Source organism: Notamacropus eugenii, chromosome 2 (genome assembly GCF_028372415.1).
Source record: "Notamacropus eugenii isolate mMacEug1 chromosome 2, mMacEug1.pri_v2, whole genome shotgun sequence".
Taxonomy (NCBI): Eukaryota; Metazoa; Chordata; class Mammalia; order Diprotodontia; family Macropodidae; genus Notamacropus; species Notamacropus eugenii.
In genome coordinates this window covers 97,505,348-97,528,666 of record NC_092873.1, presented here as the reverse complement: position 1 = coordinate 97,528,666, position 23,319 = coordinate 97,505,348, and the positions used below count along the sequence as shown (strand labels likewise).

The 23,319-nt window shown below is 37.1% G+C and overlaps 1 protein-coding gene across 5 annotated transcripts in view; it reads right to left on the bottom strand.

Moving 5' to 3' along the window:
- The window catches only part of DNAH8 (dynein axonemal heavy chain 8), a 396,942-nt gene that overhangs the window by 24,531 nt on the left and 349,092 nt on the right, over window positions 1–23,319 (bottom strand). For all 5 annotated transcript variants that reach the window (XM_072641991.1, XM_072641989.1, XM_072641988.1 and 2 more), the window contains one exon: window positions 15,336–15,492. In XM_072641991.1, the coding sequence (XP_072498092.1) occupies window positions 15,336–15,492 (157 nt within the window). The remainder of the gene's footprint in view (window positions 1–15,335; window positions 15,493–23,319) is intronic.

Here is a 23,319-nt window from a genome sequence, read left to right as displayed (position 1 = left end):
AGAGTCTCTAGGTCTTCATAATTTTTGTTAACCTAATCAGGGTTCATCATGGTGGGAGCATATACACTGATGATGGTGGTGTGATGCTTTCCTGTTAGTGGCAATTATATTTTCATGAGCCTGTCATTCACTCCTTTTGGTAGGTATACATGCTCACTGACAAGATTAATTTTGATTGCAAAACCTATGCCAGCTTCACAGTAGTTCCCTTTACTTTGGTCACTTCGGAAGAACATGTATCCATCTTTGACTTTGGCCTTCATTTATCAGTCTTGTTTCACTCAGGGTTGTTATTTGGATGCAATACCTGTTGAATTCTCTTGTAACAAGAGCTGTTCATCTTTCAGGTCTAATGGATTTCATGTTGTCCGTAAGTGTTGTGATGTGAGCATCATTCCATGATGGTGAGTAGAATTATCTTTGCAAAAGTTTTTGTGCTTTTTTTGTGTTTTGACTGCAGGGGGGGATTCCCCACCTGCTGTGTTAAACAGGACAGGATTGGATGAAACAGACAATTTTTAGGGTGCCTTTTCTAACCCTTTCCTCATGAGAGGAAGTGAGCAGTGTCCTCCTTTAAAAAGATTGTTCAGGTACCCAGGGGACTGCCAAGTCCTGCTGCTTTAGCAGTTAGTACAAAAGTATTTATAACAGCTCTTTCTATGGTGGCAAAGAATTGGAAACTGAAGGAATGCTCATCAACTGAGAAATGGCTGAACAAGTTGTGACATATGGTTGTGATGGAGCACTACAGTGATGAGGGAGATAATATCAGAAAAACATGTCAAGACCTATATGAACTGATGCAAAGTGAAATGAGAAGAACTGGGAGATTGTTGTGGAAAGTACAATAATAGCAATGTTGTAATGATGTTCAACTGTGAAAATCTTCGCTACTCTGATGACAATTCAAATGTTAATTCAAATATTGTATAGCCACAATCACACAAGATCTAACAGCTGCTATACTAAAAGATCATAGCAACTTACCTAGCAAAATTAAGTATAATCCTGAATGAAAAAAGGGACATTCAATGAATGTCAATTCAGTGAATTGACAGACAGATCAGAATTTAATGCAAAATTTGACATATAAGACCCAGAAGAAATATAAGGTAACCTTCAAAGACCAATTATCAGGGGTTCAATAAGGTCAAAATGCTTATTTTTTTTATATGCAGAACTATTATCAGTATTCTTAAAGATGTCTTTAGTGATTGAGTAGTCTAAAAGAAAGATTAGATTGATGTGATGGGGTAATTCTAGAAAGCAAAATTGTTTAATAAAAGGTAAAAAAGAGAAATTATCTCGAACAAATGGGGCACAAGAGGTAGATCTGATACAGAAGAAACAGGTGGAAGTGGAGGGCTGGTAGTACTGGAACCCTACTCTCATCACGTCTGGGTTAAAGAGGGAACAACATATACAATTAGAAGGTTAGAAAAGTCTTCTAAATTTATAAATAAAGAAGAGAGTGAGGGAATAGGTTGGGGGGAAATTTTAGAAGGATATGTAGATTAAGATTTAGAAGGGTGGAGGGAGAGGAAAAGGGAAGGATCCTTACAGCAGTGGGTAGAATAAGGAATAGCAGAGTTAAGGAAGAAGATAAGGGAGAGATTCTTTAAAAGGGTATGTGGATTAGGGAGGTGGTGGTTAGAGGAGGGATAGAGTAAAAGGCAGCTAAGAAGGATAATAGTGAGGGAAAATAGGATGGAGGGAAATGATGGGGTGCTTGGATGCCAATTCTAAAACCACATTTCTCTTTAAAAATCACATTTCTTCCTAGCCTCAAAACACTATCCCGGGCAGTTTCTCCCCAGCCCAAGGACACAGCCTGCCCCAGAAAGAACCGTTATCTCCTTTCCTAATACAGTAACCAGCTGCACCTATAGAACTTATTAGTCTGAAACAGCTGTGTACTGGCTGAAGGGGCTTGTGTACTGGGTCATAACATTTACTTCTCATTGACCAATCATATGTATCCTAGAATTAGACACATGTATACTCCCTTACATTTATCTTGTCTAACAAGGCATTGATGAGAGCAGCTTGGTATTCCTTAGTCAGTCCTGACTGCTGCTTGACTTAGTGATGTTTCAGGTCTAAAATCACACCTCCATGTAAAACTGCCCCCTGGCTATTTCCCAATGAACTCTGGGTAAAATACCTGTGCAGTAGATACCAAAAGTGCATGTTCCTTTAAGAACTAACCACTCCCTAATCCCACCCTGAATCATCTACTTCGCATATTTGGCACATGTTTTACTATAGAAGATCCTATATAAACTTTACCTGTACCCCTTTAAGATTGCAGGTTCCCTAAGACTTCATGCCTGCTGAAAAGAATAATAAATCTTTACCACCTTGACCTCAACAATGCTTGAGCTCATAAATTCATTCCCAGATGGTCCACACAGGGAACTTCAGTCTTGGAGTTCCTGTACTCATATCTCTCCAGACCTCATCAGAAAATTCACAAATAATAATTTAAACTATGAATGTGAATGGGATGAATTCACCTACAAAATGGAAATGGATAGAATGGATTAATAATCAGAATCTGACAATAAGCTGCTTACAAGAAACACAATGAGAGATAAATACAGAGAGGACTAAAGTAGACTGTACCATGCCTCATCAATGCAAAAGAAAAGTAAAAGTAGGGGTAGTTATTATTAAATCAGAAAAGGTCAAAGCTAAAATAGATTTAATTAAAAGAGATAAACAGGGAAACTAATTATAAAAGATACAATAGATAATAATGCAATATCAATACTAGACCAAATACCATAGCATCTAATTTTTTAAAAGAAAAATTAAATGAATTACAGGTGGAAATAGATAGTAGTATTACAATAGTGTGGGGGGGGTGTCTTTAATCTTCCCATTTCAGAGCTAAATAAATATAACAAAAAATAAATAAGAAGATAAAAAGTGAATAGAATTTTAGATAAGCTAGATATGATGGATATTTGGAGAGAATTGAATGGAAATGAAATGGAATACACTTTTATCTCAGTAGTACATGCTACCTTTACAAAGACTAGCCATATATAAAAGGACAAAAATTTTATAGCTAAAAGCAGAAGAGCAGAAATGTTAAATGCTTTCTTTACAGACCACAATGGAATAAAAATTACATTAAATAAGTGAACAGGGAAACATAAAAAAAACTTCATTGAAGACTAAACAACCTAATCTTAAAGAATGGATGAGTTAAAGAACAAATAATAGAAACAATTAGGAATTTCATTAAAGAAAATGACAATAATGTAACAACTTATCAAAACCTATGTGAAACAGCAAAAGTAGTAATCAGAGAGAAATTTATACCTCTAAGTGCTTATATCAATAAAAACAAGAGGAGACCAATGAATTGGATACGCAATTAAAAAAAAAAAAACTAAAAAAGGAACAAATTAAAAATCCCCAAACACTAAATGGGAAATCCTAAAAATTAAAGGAAAAATTAATAAAATTAAGTGTAATAAAACCACAGAATAAATAAAATTGAGTTGATATTATGAAAAAAGTCTATGAAATAGAGAAACCATTGGTTAATATTATTTTTAAAAGGAAGAAGAAAACCAAATAACTCATATCAAAAAGAAAAATGAAGAATATACCACTAAAGAAGATGAAATCAAAGCAGTTATTAGGAGTTATTTTGTCTAATTATATGTCAAGAAATTTAACAACTTAAGTGAAATGGAAGAATATTTACAATATTACAAACTGTCTATGTTAGCAGAAGAGTAAAGAGAACAGACCTATTTTAGGGAAAGAAATTGAATAGACCATAAATGAGCTTTCCAAGGAAAAAAGCACCAGGGAAGGGTGGAGTAGAAAGATGGATCTGTAGAAGCCCATATAGCCCATAAAATACATGTAAAAAATGACTCTAAACATATTCTAGAGCAACAGACGCCACAAAACGACAGAATGAAAGACAGTTCCAGCCCAAGACAGCCTGGAAGGCTGAGAAGAAAGGTCTATCACACCTGTGTGGAGTGGAGCGTAGCCCAGCAGGATAGGACCTGGAACAGGCTTCAGGGAGCCACCAGCAGCAGCAGTTCCCAGTTTGCTCAACCCACAAATGCCAAAGACAGCTTCAAAGGTCAGTGAGAAAGCTCCTTCACCCAGGAGAAGGGCATGCGGGCTGGACCACCAGCAGCCACCACTGCAGTGCAATGTCCATTTTTGGAGCCCTCCACCTAAAGCCCCTAGGGGAACTGAGAGGTGATCTGATTCTCAGTCCTGAGCATGGCCTTGGGGTGAGGAGGAACACTGGCATGGTGGAGGTAGAGGCAGTTGTGGAGAAGGAATTCTACTTGCAGATTCTGGGCAGAAAAGTTTTTGGTTGCTCCCAGACCAGTGTGCAGGCCAGGAGAGGAGTAAACACCTCTCCCTTGATTGTACCACCTTGGAGGAACTGAGAACTTACAGGTCCCCAGAGTATACTCTTCTCTTGACAAAGGACTCAAAAGTCAATTAACTGACTGAGAAAATGCCCAAAACGGGGAAAAAAATAAGACTATTGAAGGTTACTTTCCTGGTGAAGAGGTATTTTCTTCCATCCCTTCAGATGAGGAAGAACAAGGCATAACATCAGAGGAAGTCAAGGCTTCTGCATCCAAAACCTCCAAAATAAATATGCAATGATCTCAGGACATCGAGGAGCTCAAAAAAGGATTTTAAAAATCAAGTAAGAGAGGTCAAGGAAAAACTGGGAAGAGAAATGAGAGTGACACAAGAAAATCATGAAAAGTGAGTCAACAGCTTGCTAAAGGAGACCCCAAAAAATGCTGAAGAAAATAATACCTTTAAAAATAGGCTAAGGCTACACAAGAATAAAATCCAAATGGGTACATGATCTAGGTATAAAGATTGATACTATGGACAAATTGGTGGAGCAAGGAATAGTGTATTTATCAGATTTATGGAGAAGGGAAAAATTTTTGACTAAAGAAGAGATAGAAAGCATTATGAAGTGCAAGATGGATAATTTTGATCACATTAAACTGAAAAGCTTTTGCACAACCAAACCCAATGCAACCAAAATTTGGAGGGATGTAGAAAACTGGGAAAGAATTTTTATAGCTAATGTCAGTGATAAAGGCCTCATAATATATAGAGAACTGAGTCAAATGTACAAAAATATGTCATTCCCCAATTGATAAATGGTCAAAGGATATGAACAGGCAATTTTCAGAGGAAGAAATTAAAGATATCTATAGTCATATGAAAAAATGCTCTAAATCACTTTTGATAAGAGAGATGCAGATCAAAACAACTCCGAGGTACCACATCACACCTATCAGATTGGCAAACATGACAGAACAGGAAGATAATAAATGTTGGCGAGGATGTGGGAGAGTTGGAACACTAATACACTGCTAGTGGAACTATGAGCTGATCCTACCATTCTGGAGAGCAATTTGGAACTATGCCCAAAGGGCTACAAAAATGTGCATACCCTTTGACCAAGCAGTATCACTTCTAAGACTGTATCTCCAAGAGATCATAAAAATGAGAAAGGGTTCCCACATGTACAAAAATATTTATAGCAGCACTCTTTGTGGTGGCCAAAACCTGGAAATCAAAGGGATGTCTATCAGTTGGGGAATGGCTGAATAAATTATGGTATATGAATGTAATGGAATACTATTGTGCTACCTGAAATGATGAAAAGGAAGACTTCAGAGAGGCCTGGCAAGATTTATATGATCTGATGCTGAGTGAAATGGGCAGCACTAGGAGAACTTTGTGCACAGCAACAACCACAGTGTGTGGGAGTTTTTTCTGGTAAACTTGGAACTTCATTGCAATGCAAGGACTTAAAAGTAATTCCCAGTGCTCTTCTAAGGCAAAATGCCTTTCACATCCCGAGAAAGATCATTTGTGTGTGTGTGTGTGTGTGTGTGTGTGTGTGTGTGTGTGTATTGCATTTTGGTTTCTTAGATGATGTCTTCCACTCATTTTAATTCTTCAACACAGCATGACTATAGTGAATATGTATTTCATAGGAATGTATGTGTAGAACCTATACAAAATTATATGTCGTCTTGGGGAGGGAGGGGTAAGAGAGGAAGGGGAAAATAATAATTTAAGTTATATGGTAGTTATTGTAGAACACTGAAAATAAATAAAATTACTTAATTAAAAAAATAAAAATGGGCTAACTCAATTGGCAAAAGAGGTCCAAAAAGCCAGTGATGAGAAGACTGTTTTAAAAAGCAGAATTAACCAAATGGAAAAGGAGGTTCAAAAGTTCACTGAAGAAAATGGTTCTTTAAAAATGAGAATGAAGTAGATGGAAACTAATGACTTTATGAGAAACCAAGAAATTACAAAACAAAATTAAAAGAATGAAAAAATAGAAGATAATGTGAAATATCTCATTGAAAAAACAACTGACCTGGAAAATAGATCCAGGAGAGACAATTTAAAAATTATGGGACTACCTGAAAGCCGTGATCTAAAAAAGAGTCTAGACATCATTTTTCATGAAATTATAAAGGAAAACTGCCCTGATATTCTAGAACCAAAGAGCAAAATAAATATTGAAAGAATCTACTGATCACCTCCTGAAAGAGATCTGAAAAGAGAAACTCCTAGGAATATTGCAGCCAAATTCCAGAGTTCCCAGGACAAGGAGAAAACATTGCAAGCAGCCAGAAAGAAACAATTTGAATATTGTGGAAATACAATCAGGATAACACAAGATAAAGCTGTTTCTACATTAAGGGACCAAAGGGCCTGAAATATGATATTCCAGAAGTCAAAAGAACTAGGATTAAAACCAAGAATTACCTACCCAGTAAAACTGAGTATAATTCTTCAGGGGAAAAAAATGGTCATTCAATGAAATAGAGGACTTGCAAGCATTCTTGATGAAAAGAGCAGAACTGAATAGAATATTTGACTTTCAAACACAAGAATCAAAAGAAGCATGAAAATGTAAACAGGAAGGAGAAATCATAAGGTACTGTCATCAATATTATTCAATATTTTACTGGAAATCCTAGCAATAGTAATAAGAAAAAAAAAAGAAATAGAAGAAATCAGAATAGTTAATGAGGTAACAAAACTCTCTTTTTTCCATATGTGATGATATACTTGGATTGTAAAGACTCAATTAAAATGTTAATTGAAATAAGAATTTCAGCAAAATGGCAGGATATAAAGTAAACCTATATAAGTTATCAGCATTCCTATATATCACCCAAAGGACTCTGCAGGAAGAGATAGCTAGAGATGCTCCATTTAAAAATAACTCTAGGCAGTATATAATACCTGGGAATATACCTACCAAAACAAACTCAGAATCTATATGAATAAAATCATAAAAAAAACCCTTTGTACAAAAATAGATCAGATTTAAATAAATGGAGAAATATTAATTGTTCATGGGTAGGCAGGGCCAATATAATAAAAATGACAATTTTACCAAAATTAATCTATTATACCATTAATGTCATTCCAATTAAATTACAAATACATGTTTTACTGAGCTAAAAAAAATAATAAAATTCATTTGGAAGATCAAAAGGTCAAAAATATCAAAGGAACTAATAAAAATATAAAGGAAGGAGGTTTAATAGTATGAGATCTTATTATATAAGGCTTATCAAAACTATCTGGCACTGCCTAAAAATAGAAAGGTAGTTCAGTGGAACAGAGTAGACATACACAAACAAATATAGTAAACTAGTATCTGACAAATGTAAAGACTTTGGGATAAGAAATGATTATTTCATAAAAAATTGTTGGGAAAACTTGGAAACAGCCTGGCAGAAATTGGGCATACAGCAGTATTTTATACCAGTTACCAAGATAAAGTCAAAGTGGATACATGACCTAGATATAAAGGGGGATACCACAAGAAAATCTGGAGAACATGGAACATTTTGCCTATCAGACTTACAGATAGGTGAACAATTTATCAATAAACAAGAGATAAAAAATTCTGTGAGATGTAAAATGGATAATTTTGATAAATGTAGCCAAGATCAGAAGGAAAACAGAAAACTGGGAAAACTATCAGTTTCTAGATAAAGGTCTCATATCTCAAATATATAAAGAACTTTGTCAAATCTGTAAGAATGCAAGTCATTCACTAATTGATAAATGATCAAATAATATGAACAGGCAGTTTTCAGATGAAGAAATCAAAAGTTTATAGTCATGGAAAAATGCTCTAAATCGTTAATGATTAGAGAAATGCAAATTAAAACAACCTTGTGATATCGATGGGTTAAAGTTATAGGGGGGAGAGTGACAAATGGTGGAGGTGATGTGGAAAAATTGACACCTTAAAACATTGTTGTTGGATCTGTGAGCTGAGCCAACCATTTTGGAGAGAGATTTAGAATTATGCCCAAAGAGTTATTAAACTGCCTATATAAACTTTGACCCAGCAATAATAAACAATTAGGTCTGTTTCCCAAGATGATTAGGGAAAAAGGAAAAGAACCTGTAGGTTCTAAAATATTTATAATACCTCTCTTTGTGGTGGCAAAGAACTGAAAATTGCAGGGATGCCTGTCAAATGGTGAATGGCTAAACAAATTGGCATATATATATATATATATATATATATATATATATATATATATATATATATATATATATATATATATATTCATGATGGAATATTACTGTGCTGTAAGAAATAAAGAGCTCAATGATTTTAGAAAACCATGGAGAGACCTCCACGAAATAATGAAGAAGGAAATGAGGAGAACCAAGAGAACAGCACATGCAGTAACAGCAGTATTGTTTTAATAACAATGCTGAGTGATCAAGTCATTCTGACTATTATAAATACCCAAATACGCCTCAAAAATCCTATGAACAAAGATACTGTTCGCATGCAGCAGAAGAACTGACATACATATGTATGTGTATATATGTATTTGTATGTGTGTGTGCATACATACGCACAAACACAGAGATTTGTGCCAAATGGTAGCCATCTCTAAGTTTGGGGTGGGAGACAGGGAAAAAGAAAGTTACATGATAATGTTGTTGAATATTTGAAAATACAAATTATTCATAATGGATCTACAATTTGAGGTGCAATTCTCTGCTTTTCTATTCCACTTTGTTATGGAAATGCTTGAAATATTTCTTAAGTTCAGAATAAAATAATTTTTTTAAAGAACTGAATAAAATTTTACCTTCCTGAAACTTCAGCCCATTGGTCTCATTTTTGCTTGCTCAGAGACAATTCTGTGGCAAGAGCTAGATTTGACATGGGGGATGTTACACCTCTTCCAGCCTATTGCTTTATTTGTAAAGTGGGGATAATGATACTGTTATTTCCTCCCTGACAAAGTTGTGAAGATTAAAGATGTTGGTGACAGTACGTTATAACTGTCAGGTGCTACATAAATGATTATACACACAAGTCTGTTCCCTCTTTCACATTTTAACTCTTCAAATACTTGAAGAGGCTATGTTACAACTACTAGATCCTCTCTTCTCTAGGTTTATCATCCCATCTCCTTCAAACAATCCTTGGGTGCCATGGTATCTAGTTCCCTCATAATCCTAGATACCTTCCATTGGATGTATTCCAGTTTGCCACTGTTCCCTCTTAATGTGGCACCCAGAATTTAACACAATACTCCAGATATGTATGATCTGACCAAAACTTAGAACTATTTGTTTAACAACCAAAGAACATTATGGATAAAAACATTTAAGCCAGGTCAAGATTCTGAGTCACATTTGGCTTTGAAACAGATTCCTTCTTTAATAGAGGGTTTGGTTCCTCAATAACTCATGAACAAAAATAGACCTGGACATACAGTATAAAGGCCATCCTGGCTCTCCAAAGGATCTGGAGGAAAGGAAGAAGCAAAACACCAAACGACTCTTCCTTAAATTTAATTCAGTTCAACAAACATTTATTTATTATCTCTATAAGGCTCCATGCTAAGTGCTGAGAAAACAAATAGTAAAACAAAAATTTACTGATGTAACCGTTGTACATCACTAAAACATCTAGGCATACAGATCCAGATTCCATCTTGTAGATTGCTCAATAACTTAATAATAACTCATGTTTATAAAGCACTTTAAGGTTTACAAAGTGCATTAACCCATTTGATCCTCAACAGAACCCTGTGAGGAAGGCAATGTTATTATCCTCATTTTACAGATAAGAAAACTGAGGTGGAGATAATTCAAGTCACTTGCCCAGGGTAATAGAGTCAGTGTCTGAGGCACAATGAGAAGCTAGGTCTGTCTGACTTCAATTCTAGTGCTCTATCCAATATACTATCCTGTTTTGAATTTGGCTTTCCCCCACTTCAAGTCTTTCTAGAAAATAGCAGCATCTATGTCATTTTAATTCTCCCCTAGGGATAAACTGAATTTATTCCCCTACACAACAGGCTAACAAACATATAAACAGAATACTTAGAATATTAGAAAAAGGGTTTAGAATCCCAACACCTCTTAATAAATATTCTAGGCAACAGTTATAGCCAAACTTCCTGCTAAGTAACATTTTTTATTTCCTTAATTCCACCATCAAGGCCAGTGACAATTCCCAGAAAATTCATAATACCATTTGGGGAAGTCTATGGGAATCACAGGATAATAGACTTAGAGCCTGAAGGGACTTTGGAGGCATCTAGGGCATCTATCTAAGAAGCATCTATCTCTTTTTATAGATAGGGAAAGCAAGACCAAGAGAAGCTAAATGATTTGTCCAAGATCACATAGAGAGTAAATGTCAGAAGTGGGATGTGAATTTAAGTCTTCTTACTCCACAGCCAATGCTGTATCCACAGTCCCATGCTGCTTCCCTTCTTAGAGGCCTGGGAGCCACCTCTAGTGCTGCTGCATAGAATCATCGCTGGAGTTTCTATCTGATTCCAGTATGTCCCTTTCTCTACAACTGCTGCCCAAATATTCCTCTGACTCTAAATGCTGTGGTTTACCCCCTCTACAATTCCATGGCGATGCCCTTAGAGAGTTCTTTTTGCCTCCAAACAAGGCCCACAACATAGCAACATTCCTTCATGTCTCATATTGCTTCTTTGTTCCTCTTCAATATATAGGTGAACTAGATATGTATAGGGTTAAATTTGTGAAGAAAACAAAACCAGAGTAAACATGATGGACTAGGAGAACAGGAGGTCATGAAGGAACTAGAGTCCAAAGGAAGGATGAAGAACAGGTTTAGGAGGCATGAAGCAGAGGAATGGAATGGAAAGACAAGAGAATATAGTCAGAGAGGGGGATTTTAGGGTTTGAAATGATGGAGGTATTACAGATAGGCGTGACAGCAAGATCTCAGGTATGACTACTCCTTAGCATCTGAGGTTGAGTAGAGATATAGAGCATGGGAATTGAGGAGTTTGATGACTGGCAGGCCAAAATATGCAACATAATAATCAAGACTGAGAAGATTGAGACTGACATACAAAGTCAGTACTTGAGAAAGGAGAATGCCTTAAAGGCCGTCTGATGATAACAATAATAATGTGGACCAAGATCCTCTCCAGGGTTTACTTATGAACTCTCCTCTCATACTCTCTCCCCTCTACAATGCTCCAGAAACCTCTTCAAACTGCAAGGTCACTCCACTCCTGAATTTCACACACTAGAAGTACCCCCTGTCTTCATGGCCTTTCCTTTTGATTGACTGATCTTCCCACAACCTCCATTTCTTTTTTTTCTTCCAAATTAATTACTTATTTTACTTTCAGTTTTCAACATTCACTTCTATTAGATTTTGAGTGCTAAATTTCTCCCCATCTCTTCCCTCTCCCTCCCCAAGACAGTATGCAATCTGATATAGGCTCTACATATACATTCATATTAAACATTTTCGCATTAGTCATGTTGTAAAGAATTAGAACCAATGGGAGAAACCATGAGGAAGAAGAAACAAACAAACAAAAAAGAGCAAATAGTCTGCTTCAATCTGCACTCAGACTCCATAGATCTTTTTCTGGATGAGAATAGCATTTTCCATCATGAGTCTTTTGAAATTGTCTTAGACCATTACATTGCTGAGAAGAGCTAAGTCTATCAAAGTCAGTCATCCCACAATGTTGCTGATGCTGTGTACAATGTTCTCTTGGTTCCGCTCCCTTCACTCAGGATCAGTTCATGTAAGTCTTGCCAGGTTTTTCTGAAGTCCACCTGTTCATCATTTCTAACAATAGTATTCCATTACATTCATATATGACAGCTTGTTCAGCCATTCCCCAATTGATGGGTATCCCCTCAATTTCCAATTCTTGGCCACCACAAAAATAACTGCTATAAATATTTTTATACATTATGGGTCCTTTTCCAGTTTTTATGATCTCTCTGGAATACAGACCTAGAAGTGGCATTGTTGAGTCAAAGGGTATGCAGAGTTTTATAGCCATTTGGGCATAGTTGCAAATTGCTCTCCAGAATGGTGTAACACAGTTGTGCTTTAACTATGCATACGTATTTCCAGGGTTGAATTGCAAAATATAATAAAATCTCTCTATTCGAGACCAAACCAAAACATTTATTTGGAACATCACTATTGTGATACCAGAAGGCAAAACACAACAAAGTAATAAAAATATTTATACACATCACCAATCCATGCAGCACCAACATCTTAACCTTTCTTTCTGTACAGCCTCCCCACAAACAAGCCTGCATCCAAAACAAACCCTCTTAGGTAAATTCCTCCCTCTGCCTGTTCTTCTCTCTCCAAGCAATATAACATATATGGTTTTCAAACAAAGATTTGGCATTTGATTGGCTTAGCACTGAGAAGCTTGAAAATCTATATGTCTCAGCACTTAATTGGAAAGACATGGAAATCCCCATGGCACAGAGGCTGATTGGCTCTGCGCCAGGACTCCACGTGACTTTAGCATGGGATATGTTATAGCTGGGAGCTGAGCTGAAGTTCGAAGCAGCAAGACATCTGTGATTCAAATACCTGTGTACCTTTAGACCTGGGAACATGGCTCCTGTTCTAAGGGAAAAGGGTTAGCATTAAACCTCATAGTCCTAAATCTATCTCTACCTTCAACTTGAACCTCAAAGTTGGTCCAGACTCTGGATACAGCTCACTTTCTGTGATTACATGTAGGCTTTCATTTCCCAGAACCAGAACAAGAGTTGGACCCAATAATGGCAATGAGGCAGAAGCAGAAATCTCCTTTTTGTTTGAATCAGTATTTCACCAATGACCTATACAATGTCATATACATCAATAAACCCAGGAGTTAGGACAGAGGTGGGCATGACCAAGTTTCCATTCTTTGAGAGTAAAGATGGGCCTGATATAGAGGGAGAAAGAGTTGACTGATCCTGGGTAGTATGAGGCTAGTGTCAGCAGTGGTCTGCCTCTACCTTGACAGTAAAGGGGACAAAAATGATCATTTGGGGATTGGGGAATCACATCTTTCTTTTCCCCCAGCCCAGGGGCTACTTGTGTAGGGGAAGGAGTTTAACTTAAGGAAAGTTCCCTAAATAACTGCTCTTCCCCCAAAAAACAGCACTCATTAATCTGCTTCATAAGAAAATATAGCTGGGATGTTTAAAGCATGTGTAGGAGAGATCATTATCCGTGGTTCCGTGTAAATTTATTAAACCAACTTTTTTCCTCCTTGCTTTACCATTAGAACATAAGTTCCCTTTAGGGTGAGGATTGTTTCACTCTTTTTATTTTTATGTCCAGGGCCTGGCATAGTGCCTGGAATATAGTAAGAGCTTAATAAATGAGTGTTGATTGATTCCAACTGAGTTGGGCTGAGGTAATAAAAATTGAACAGGGTATGTCTATGGAATAGAAGAGTAAGAAGGAGGGAAAGGAGGCACAAAAGAGAAATCGGGAAAGTGTCTGAAGGGAGGTGGGAGTGGGACATAGAAAAAATAGGTAGTTTTCCCTTCTCCAAACCAGGAGTAATCCTCCTAATAATAATGCCATAATGATACCACTCCTTTATTCCAAAATTTTCAGTGATTTCCCACTGCCTACCAAATAAAATTTCAATTTCTAACCTAAACATTTAAATAAAGGATTCCCCCAGTCATAGTGAAGCTTTAAGCTTTAATAGCTATTTAACCTTTCATACCTGAAAAAATGCACTAAGACTTTTGGGAGCTCTTGTATTGGATGTTCTAAATCAACTGGGCCACTCTGTCCGTGGTTCTTATTCTGCCTTCTCCCATCTTTGCCTTTGTTCATATCCTTTATGCTTGAAATTATCCTCTCCATATCTTGTTTCTTTGTATGTTGAAATATCTCCCTTCTTAGAAATCCCAACTCAGATGCTCTTTTCCATAATGTCTTCCCTGACAATAACCTCCTTCAAGTGAAAGTGAGTCTTTCCCTCTACATTTCACAAATATACATATAGATAGATGGATAGATAGATAGATATGTGTATACATGTATATTTGAGTTTTTTCTTTATATCACAGCCGTTTCTGAGAATCATCCCCCCTCCAGATTGAATCTTCCTTAGTCACTAAGAAAAACAACTATATTCTGTCCCAGGAGGAGGGAGTTATGGTCCATGATCAGTTCTGTGATCCCTTCATTTTCCACTCAAGTTATTCAGAATTAGACTTCCTTTTGTGATCATTACATATCTTGTTTATTTTTTTGGCCTAGTTTGCTCTGCATCAATTCACACAGATCTTCCTATTTCTCTTAATTCTTTATAGCCATAATTTCTTTATTGTACAATAATATTCCAATACATTCATCTACCATAGACTTTTTAAAAATTCATTCCACAAATACTCCATTTTTCCCCCATTCTTTTGCTATCACAAAGATTGCTACTATAAATATTTTGACATATAGTGAACTTTTATTTCTATCTTTGGCTTCTTTGAGATAAATGTTCACTCAGTGAGATCACTGAGTCAAAGGCTATGGACAGTTTAATAATTTTTCTTGTCTAATTCCCAAAATCCAGTTACATAATTAAATATGGTTAAATAATTCATAGCTCCACCAACAATGTAATAGTATGTCTGCCTTCCCACTTAAATTTCTTACAATAACCTGCCTGGCTCTCTGCTCTTAACACATTCTACCTTTTATCACACTTATTATAATATTCCTATAATATGCCTTCCTCATTCATCAGGGAAAGGATTGTATGATTTCATTTCCGTATTCCCAGTGCTTTACACATAACTGCTGCTTAATAAATGTACTGCACTGAACTGAAATTGACTCTGTAAACTTAAGAAACATACAGCTATCTGATGAGTCTTGGCCGTGCACGTAATTAACTTAGCAGAGTGGTGGAAGAAAGACACATAGGCACCAGAGAAACACAGAATCAAAGAAAACCACGTCTTACCTCATGGGGTACATAATCAGGAGGCAGTTTGCTGAGCATGTCTTCTGCTAATCTGTAAACTATAGCTTCTCGAGTTTCTCCTGCTGACCCTCCACTTTCTTTTGGCTGAATGTTGGTGATGGTGTCCAGCACGCCAGAAGCAGTGTTACTCTGATACCTGACAAGAATATTAAGCCCTTCAGAATACAAGAAGGCAGGGGGTGGCAGTGGGAAATACCCACAGATGACGATGATGATTATTAAAGATACAATATGTAATTGACAGAATGATAAAAATTAAAGAGAAAAAATGCATGTAAGGCTTTTTCATAGAATCATAAGAGATTAAGGTATCTCCGAAGGTCAGCTGGAAAGACAGTTTAACATAGATACGTGCTGGACTTGGAATCCAGAGGACCAAGGTTCAGATCCCACCTCTGACATAGTCTCTATGTCTCTGTATTTACAGCCTAGTCCCATCCTAACTCTTTAGACTACATTACTCCCCTCTACGTACGCTATAACCTAGCTAAATTAGTCTTGCTGTTCCTCACCTAGAGCGCTTCCGCTCCTGTTTGCCTGACTTTGCCCTGCCCGTCACTGCCCCAAGGAGTTGTTCTTCAACTCCCCTTAACTCTTGGAATCTCTACTTTCTTTCAAGACTCAGTTCAAGCACCCCCTTCTATATGAAGTCTTTCCGGGGCCCCAAGTTGCTTGTTACCACACTTCCCCACAAGGTTACTTTGTATTTTTTAAGAATATGCCTATGTGTGCATATTGTCTTCTTGAGGGCAGGAACCATTTCATTTTTTGCTTTTTGCATTCCCAGAGCTCTATACACAGTAGGAGCTTAATAAATGCCTGCAGATTAATAGTTCTCTGATGGCAGGCATGTCACACAACCTCCGTAAACCTCAGTTTCCTCCTGTTCAAATAGGATAATGATGTCATAAGGCTCTTGGGAGGTCTGAGAAAAAGTATGCAAAGTGTTTTGCTAATCTTAATGTGTTGTAAAAATGCCAGTTAATATTATCTACACTACAACTTTGCTTCCTACAAGAACCAAAACTAAAACTCAGGAAAATAAGAATCTAGCCTACTTTAGAATATTGTCAGGAGAAGACAGTCTACAAACTCTCACGGTAACCCAAGCAAACTGTGAAACCCTACATTGTCAAGAAGTTCCTTTGTACTTTTTGTAATTTTGTAATCTTCCTGATCAGCCTTGAATTTGTAATCCATTTTCCTGTATTCATCAGCCCATTCCTCTTCTTCCCTCAAATGCATGACTCACATGTCCATCAGACACTTGAACATCCTTTAAGCCTTCTCTCCTACAGCATTCTGTTCCAACTGTGGTTCCTCTGGTCTTTCCTTCTTGGCTTCTTTCACTATCATCCTTTCTAATAGCCCAATATTTCCCTTGAGGTGTATTTACCATTTCAGTTATATGTTAGGCCAAGAAGATTTTGTAGGAACGTGGATGTGATTTTTCTTCAGTGCTCTATTTTGATATTCTGAGAATGGACTTATTTTAGAAGACTCTTGACGCTGCTCCTTTCAAAGGATCAGCCAACTTTTCTTTAAAAACTTCGAATCATTTGGAATTTTACTCTAGCCTCTGGGTTCTTATTCACATCTACAAGAACACTGTTTGACACTGTAACAGAACTCACATTAGGAAATCTTTATGATAATACTCAATTTTCAACTTCTTAATGTCTCCCTTTAAAACATGCTCCACAACCAAAGCTAAGGCAAAATGTTTGAAAATGTTCTTTTATTAATGTGGAGGAAATAACTGAGTTAAAAGACAAATAAAAATTGTTCAACTATAATGTGACTGATTTCCATAAACTAAAAAAACTGTATTTTCCTGAAAATGTTTTTGCTTATATCCTGCTATAACTCATTTTTCCTTATACTGTTGTTTGCTTTTTAAGTTCAGACCTATGATTTCATTTGTGTGGGGAGATCCCAGTGAGGTGTGCAGATTAGCAACTTTTTTGCAAATTGAGGGTATTTTGAGTTTAAGTGACTTGCCCAAGGCCATGTAACCAGTATGGAGCAGACATGACTTTACCCTAGATACTGCTGATTCCTCTATCCACTATTCCCTGATACCTCTTGGGTTATTTGTAGAATTACAATATTTATTATAATTATAATAATTATAATATTTCTACGAGTGATCTATAAGATCTCTAAGTGGATGACCAAGCTACAGAGAAGGGAAGCAATATTCACAAAGTCACTTCAAAGTGTGACAGTTTAAGGCAGAAATGGTCTTTAAACCCAGGTTTTCTGATTCCTGGTCCTTTTGTCTTCCCACTATATAACACTGCCTCCATATTTATTCACTGGTCAAAGTAACTGTAATGATATCTTCCTCGTGAGGGTGCTCAGTTTAAATTGCTGAAGGATGATAATTTTGCTGCTCTTATATAAGCACAACTCATTTATTTTAAAGCAAATAACATACGAAATTGAATCTATGGACAATATTAACTGCCATATGACCTCCTCCTCCTGGACTGATTTGTTTGTATGTATGTATCTATCCATCTAGTCATTTACTGTCATCCTTGTGGATCATATTTATTCTCACTTCTAGGCCTTTGTTTATGTCGCTCTTCACCCAGCCTCCAATGATTGAAATCTTAACCAGCCTTCAGGGCATAGCCTTAATAGAAAGAGACCTTTCTCCCATGAAGTCTTCCTAACTACCTCAGCCTATACCAGGGATGGGGAACCTGCCACCTTGAGGCCATAATGTGGCCTTCTAGGTCCCTGGGTTCAGTCTTTTGATTAAATCCAAGTTTTACAGAACAAATCTTTTTATTAAATATCTCCTTTCTCTGGATTTCTAGTGATTTTAAGTTAACTATTCTTTATTTCACTTATTTTGTCTTCTCAGTCAAGCTTACTACTTTTTTTTGTACTTCCACTGTGTCTAGCATGTTGTGTATATAGCAGGCACTCAATAACAGCCTAGTTTTTTGATTTGTTGGTCTATCTATTCAGAATGTAAGCTCTCTTACAGTGGGATCATGTGCCCTCTTTGACCCTACTATGTAAGTGCTCTTCAAGTGCAACTGCATTGAAATGACAAGACTAGATTTCCAAAGCACCAAGGAAACACTCTTCAAGTTATAAAAACCAAAAAGCCTGCCACACCCATTGGAGAAATGTAAGTGGCAGATCTGGGACCATGACATTCTGCAGACAGAGGTTCACAGAGAATAAAGACTGAGTGAAACAGCTTTATCGGCTGTGGCCTTCTCCTCTGAAGGTGGTCAATGTAGCCTAAAGAAAGAAGCAGAAGAGACAGCCTGCTTCTGCTGCTCTGATTTTGATGATTTTGCCAACAAAAGCTGGCACATAGCTGAGAAATTCTAGTCTCGGAATTCTGCTCTTTATAGTGCAGTATGTGAGCAAGCAGGTCTTTCCTGGGGTCCATCTATTTCATTAGGTTTGGTCCCAAGGAGGTACGTGCAATCTCTGGGAAATGATAAATCTATATTGATATTTTTGTGAACTTTTTCTCTTAAATAAGCAGAGGCCATGCTGTCCTTCATATACTGAGAGAGAGAGAATGCACTCACTGCTCTATGTTTGGTTGTGAAGGAACTATGAAGGTGAGAACATTTGTTATTTAGAAGACTATTTTTCTTGGCTATTCCAGGGATATACTACCATCTTTCTGGATATCCCCAAGCTGTTACACATCCTCAGGAATGGCATACAGAGCACAGGAGAGTAAACTACTTTGGAGTATCCAACTATATTTATAAGAGCAAATGATTGTTGAAATGACATGTTTGTTGTAGAATGCTAAGGTCTTATGAACTATGGTCCCCAGTTACTTTCGATCTTGGCTGGATTTAATATTTATTGCTCTGAATACTCCCTCCACCAATGGAGACTTTGACTCCTGCTTGCTTTCTTATCCAAGGTGATTCTTGGTCATATCTTCCCATAAACCACCCACAGGGGACTTGCACATTGCAGTAGAGGCCTTCCTTTTGCAGCTAGTTAGGTGGTTTGTTGAATTAGACTATCAATGAATTAGACAGTTGCTAAGAGAGGGAGAGATTTTCTTTGGTGGTGTAGAGAGCAGATGAGCCTTGACCCTGTAGATACAGACTCTGAGAGAGCTCCTAGCCAGGGTACTGCAATTCATACAGCCCTAGTTTAGCAGTAAAAACATAGTTACAGACAGGAAAAATGCAAACAAGCTGAAACAGGAAAACTAACTTTGAAATGGATAATTAAATCTTTAAAAAGTTATTATAGTATCACAATGAGGAAACCAAAGAGCCTTGTTTTGATACATCTTTGTATATGAAATATCAATGAGCATGAATAAAATTCTAATCCTGAATAGAATGTTGGTTGATACTGAAAGTACACATTTAAATGTTTCCTGTGAGGAAATGAATATAAAAATTGTAATGAGGCAGTTGATGAATTTACAGAATGTAAAAAGACATGCATAAGCACTAATGGGAAAAACAGTGAAAATAAGTAACTGTCTTTGGCATCAAAACAGTTGAATTTGCATAGTACTTAGTACCTTATAAATCTAGATAATAAAACATGAATAAAGTATACATTTTTATGGTTCCTGTCTCCAAGGTACATAAACACTTGGGAAAGAGTTTACTTATTTTAAAGTATTCATTTAGTGTGAATGTTCTGTCACACCAAGAATCATGTATTCCTAAATAAAGGTAAAAGTAAGATTTCTTCCTTCTTTTCTTCCTCCTTCCTTTTCCCCACTCCTCAAGGAAAATCAAACACAGCTATGCAGGGAAAATAAAGTTCTCCACTATGGTCTTAAAAAAACACTAAGAATGTTTGGGCACTGAAGGCTGATCAGTAGGTTTGCCCATCCAAATATATTTACCAAGACCCTAAGGCCATTTCTACCCTACCAATCACTTCTATTGGCTTCTTTGCTGGCCTCTCTTCATCTCCTGACTTTTAACTACAAGTATTCCCCAAGGCTCTCTTGTTAGCCCTCTGCTTTTCTTCCCATGTACACTATTTCAAGAATTGGTCCACTCTCATGAGTTTGCCTGACTTCTTGATGACTTTTAAATCTTACAAATTCAGTCAAAATCTCCCACTTCTTCTCAAATCCTTTATTTCCAACTGCCTAGACATCAGGAAGGAGATATCATGACTTACAAGTGAACTGGATTTAGGTGAGGGAGAGGCATGCAAAGTCACTAGCCTCACTCTCTCCTCCCATCTGGGTCCACTAGCAAGATAAGGCTCAGGAAGACTGAACATGGCCCAGGATGCAGTGGGAGACCTTGGCCTGTTTAAGTTAAGGCCTTTTACAGGTATCAGTTTGTCTGAGGCAATGCCCATTATTAAGCTTAGGTATAAATGAGGCAAAGAGTAGCCTCTTTTACCTAGTCATAAATAAATAAATAGAGTCAATCTGGTTGGGGAAGACCTTCAAGGTTTCTGTACAAAACAGAAACAATTGCTATTTACACTCACTCTGAGCCATTAGAATCCAAACAATAACCAAGTAAGGCTTGGGGTAGGACCTATTGTTGGTCAATCAGGGAGAGCCAGGATGATTTGGGTTTAAGGCATGGTCCATAAAAAAGAAATCTAGCCTATAAACCCCAAGATATCTCACTAGGTTTCAGCGATCAAACTTTATATTCCTTGGGCAGAGTATCTGCAGGTAAGTGTCCCAACAGTACCTCAAACTTAACTAAAATCATTAATTCTCCACTTCCCCAACCCAACAACAATAATAACAACTAACTGACCAACCAAAAAACTCCTGGCTTTTTGACCCAATTTATTTATTCCCAAGTGGACTAGGATTCCTGGAAATGATTTTTTCTGCTATGTCCTAAAGCCTACCATCCAACTGCCATGTGCATATGTTAGAATTTTCAGTGGCACTGTAGCCAAGCTTGTAGAAAGACACCTCCCAGAGTAGGTGTGTGGTAGAGAGACCCTCTCTTCTCCTTCTTAAGTTAGTTATGAAGTGAATGAACATTTCTTCTCAAATGTTTACTGACTGCTTATCTTACTGACTTACTATCCTGTAATCAAGTCCTGGAACATTTCTTATCCCTTTGCTTGCCATTTCCACAACTACTCCTAGTCCAGTTCCGTATTATCTCACACTTGGATTACTGTCACTGGCTCCTAGATGGTCTCCTTGCTTTCAGGCTTTTTCTTTCCTACAATCTATTTTTATATTACCCACCAGACAAATTTTACTAAAACGCTTTTTATTTATTATAGTTACGCCACTCTCCTCAAAAGCTTATACCAGTCTCCTATTGTTTCAGTTGCCTGCTTCATTGCTGGATTTTTAAAACTCTCTATAATCTGACTCCATTCTATAACATAATCTCATTTCCCTCTACCACACTTCTCCAGTCTTCTCCAGTCAGCTTCCTTAATGTCATCTATGATTCATAGTGATTCAGGTCTCCATACTTTGCTCATGCTGTTCTTCAACCCTGGTCTGTTTTCCTTTCTTCTTGGGTGAGAGAATGGGTGTAAAGCACTTTGCAAACCTTAAAATGCTACATAAATTGTAATGATTTCATTTCCTGAGGCTTTTACTGTACTTCTAAACTTAAGCAATGTTTACAGAGCAACACAGGCATACACTAGTAAAGGCACCAGAAAAGAATATGTGTGTATATACATAAACATATATACATACATGTATATATATATCCTTTTAAGTTCAATCTGCATTATTTTTAATTAATTAATTTGTTTTCAGTTCTTAACAATCACTACCATAAGTTTTAAATCTTCTCCCCCTCCCTTCGAGGCCCCTTCCCCCTCCCTCCCTAAGATGGCATGCAATCTGATATGGGTTCTACACATACATTCTTATTAAACACATTTTCACATTAATCATGTTGCACAGAAGAATTAAAATGACAGAAACCATGAGAAAAACCAAAACACAACAAAACATGGCAAAAGAGAAAACAGTCTGCTTCATTCTGTGTTCCAACTCTATAATTCTTTCCCTGGATGTGGATGGCATTTTGCATTAAGAGTCCTTTGGGAATGTTTTAGGTCCTTGCACTGCTGTGAAGGGCTAAGTCTATCAGAAACAGTCCTCACACGCTGTGGCTCTCACTGTGTATAATATTCTCCTGGTTCTGCTCATTTCACTCAGCATCAGTTCATATAAATCTTTCCAGGTTTTTCTGAAGTTCACCTGCTCATCATTTCCAGGGTTTTTTTTGAAGTCTGCTTGTTTGTCATTTCTTTTTGCACAACAGTACTCCATTACATTCATATACCATAACTTGTTCAGCCACTCCCCAACTGATGGGCATCCCCTCGATTTCCAGTTCTTGGCCAGCACAAAAAGAACTGCTATAAATATTTTTGTACATGTGGGTCATTTCCCCATTTTTATGATCTCCTTGGGATACAGACCTAGAAGGGGTATTGCTGGGTCAAAGGGTATGTACATTTTTATAGCCCTATGGGCATTAAGCCTGTATTATTAACACTTTCTTAAATCTAGACAAACACCAAAACAATAAATCAGGACCTGATACGCAGCAATCCAATTTCTGAGGTGTAAATACTCACAATGAAAGGTTAACAACGGTCTCTTGTAAACTGGTTAGAGCTGGCTCCAGCACAATGCTGCCTACGTCCTCCAGGCCCAGCTCAAGTCCACTTCTTTCATGAAGCCTTCCTATTCAATGCTAATCTCTCTCTGCACTCTTATTGTACTCCCAGTCTGCAAAGGCCAGACTCCCTGGGTAATGGGCTGCCCCTTTCCCAGTGTGACTGTATCTAAGAAAACAATCCTTGATGCAATGAGTAAAGTAGATATATTCTTCTGGACAGCAGAACCACAAAATCATAAATTACAGCTAGAGAGCTTCTAACTCCTTCATTTCACAGATATGGAAACTGAGACTCAGAGAGATTAAGTCATTTGTCTAAAGTAGTGAGTCAAACCTAGGTCCTGTGAATTGAA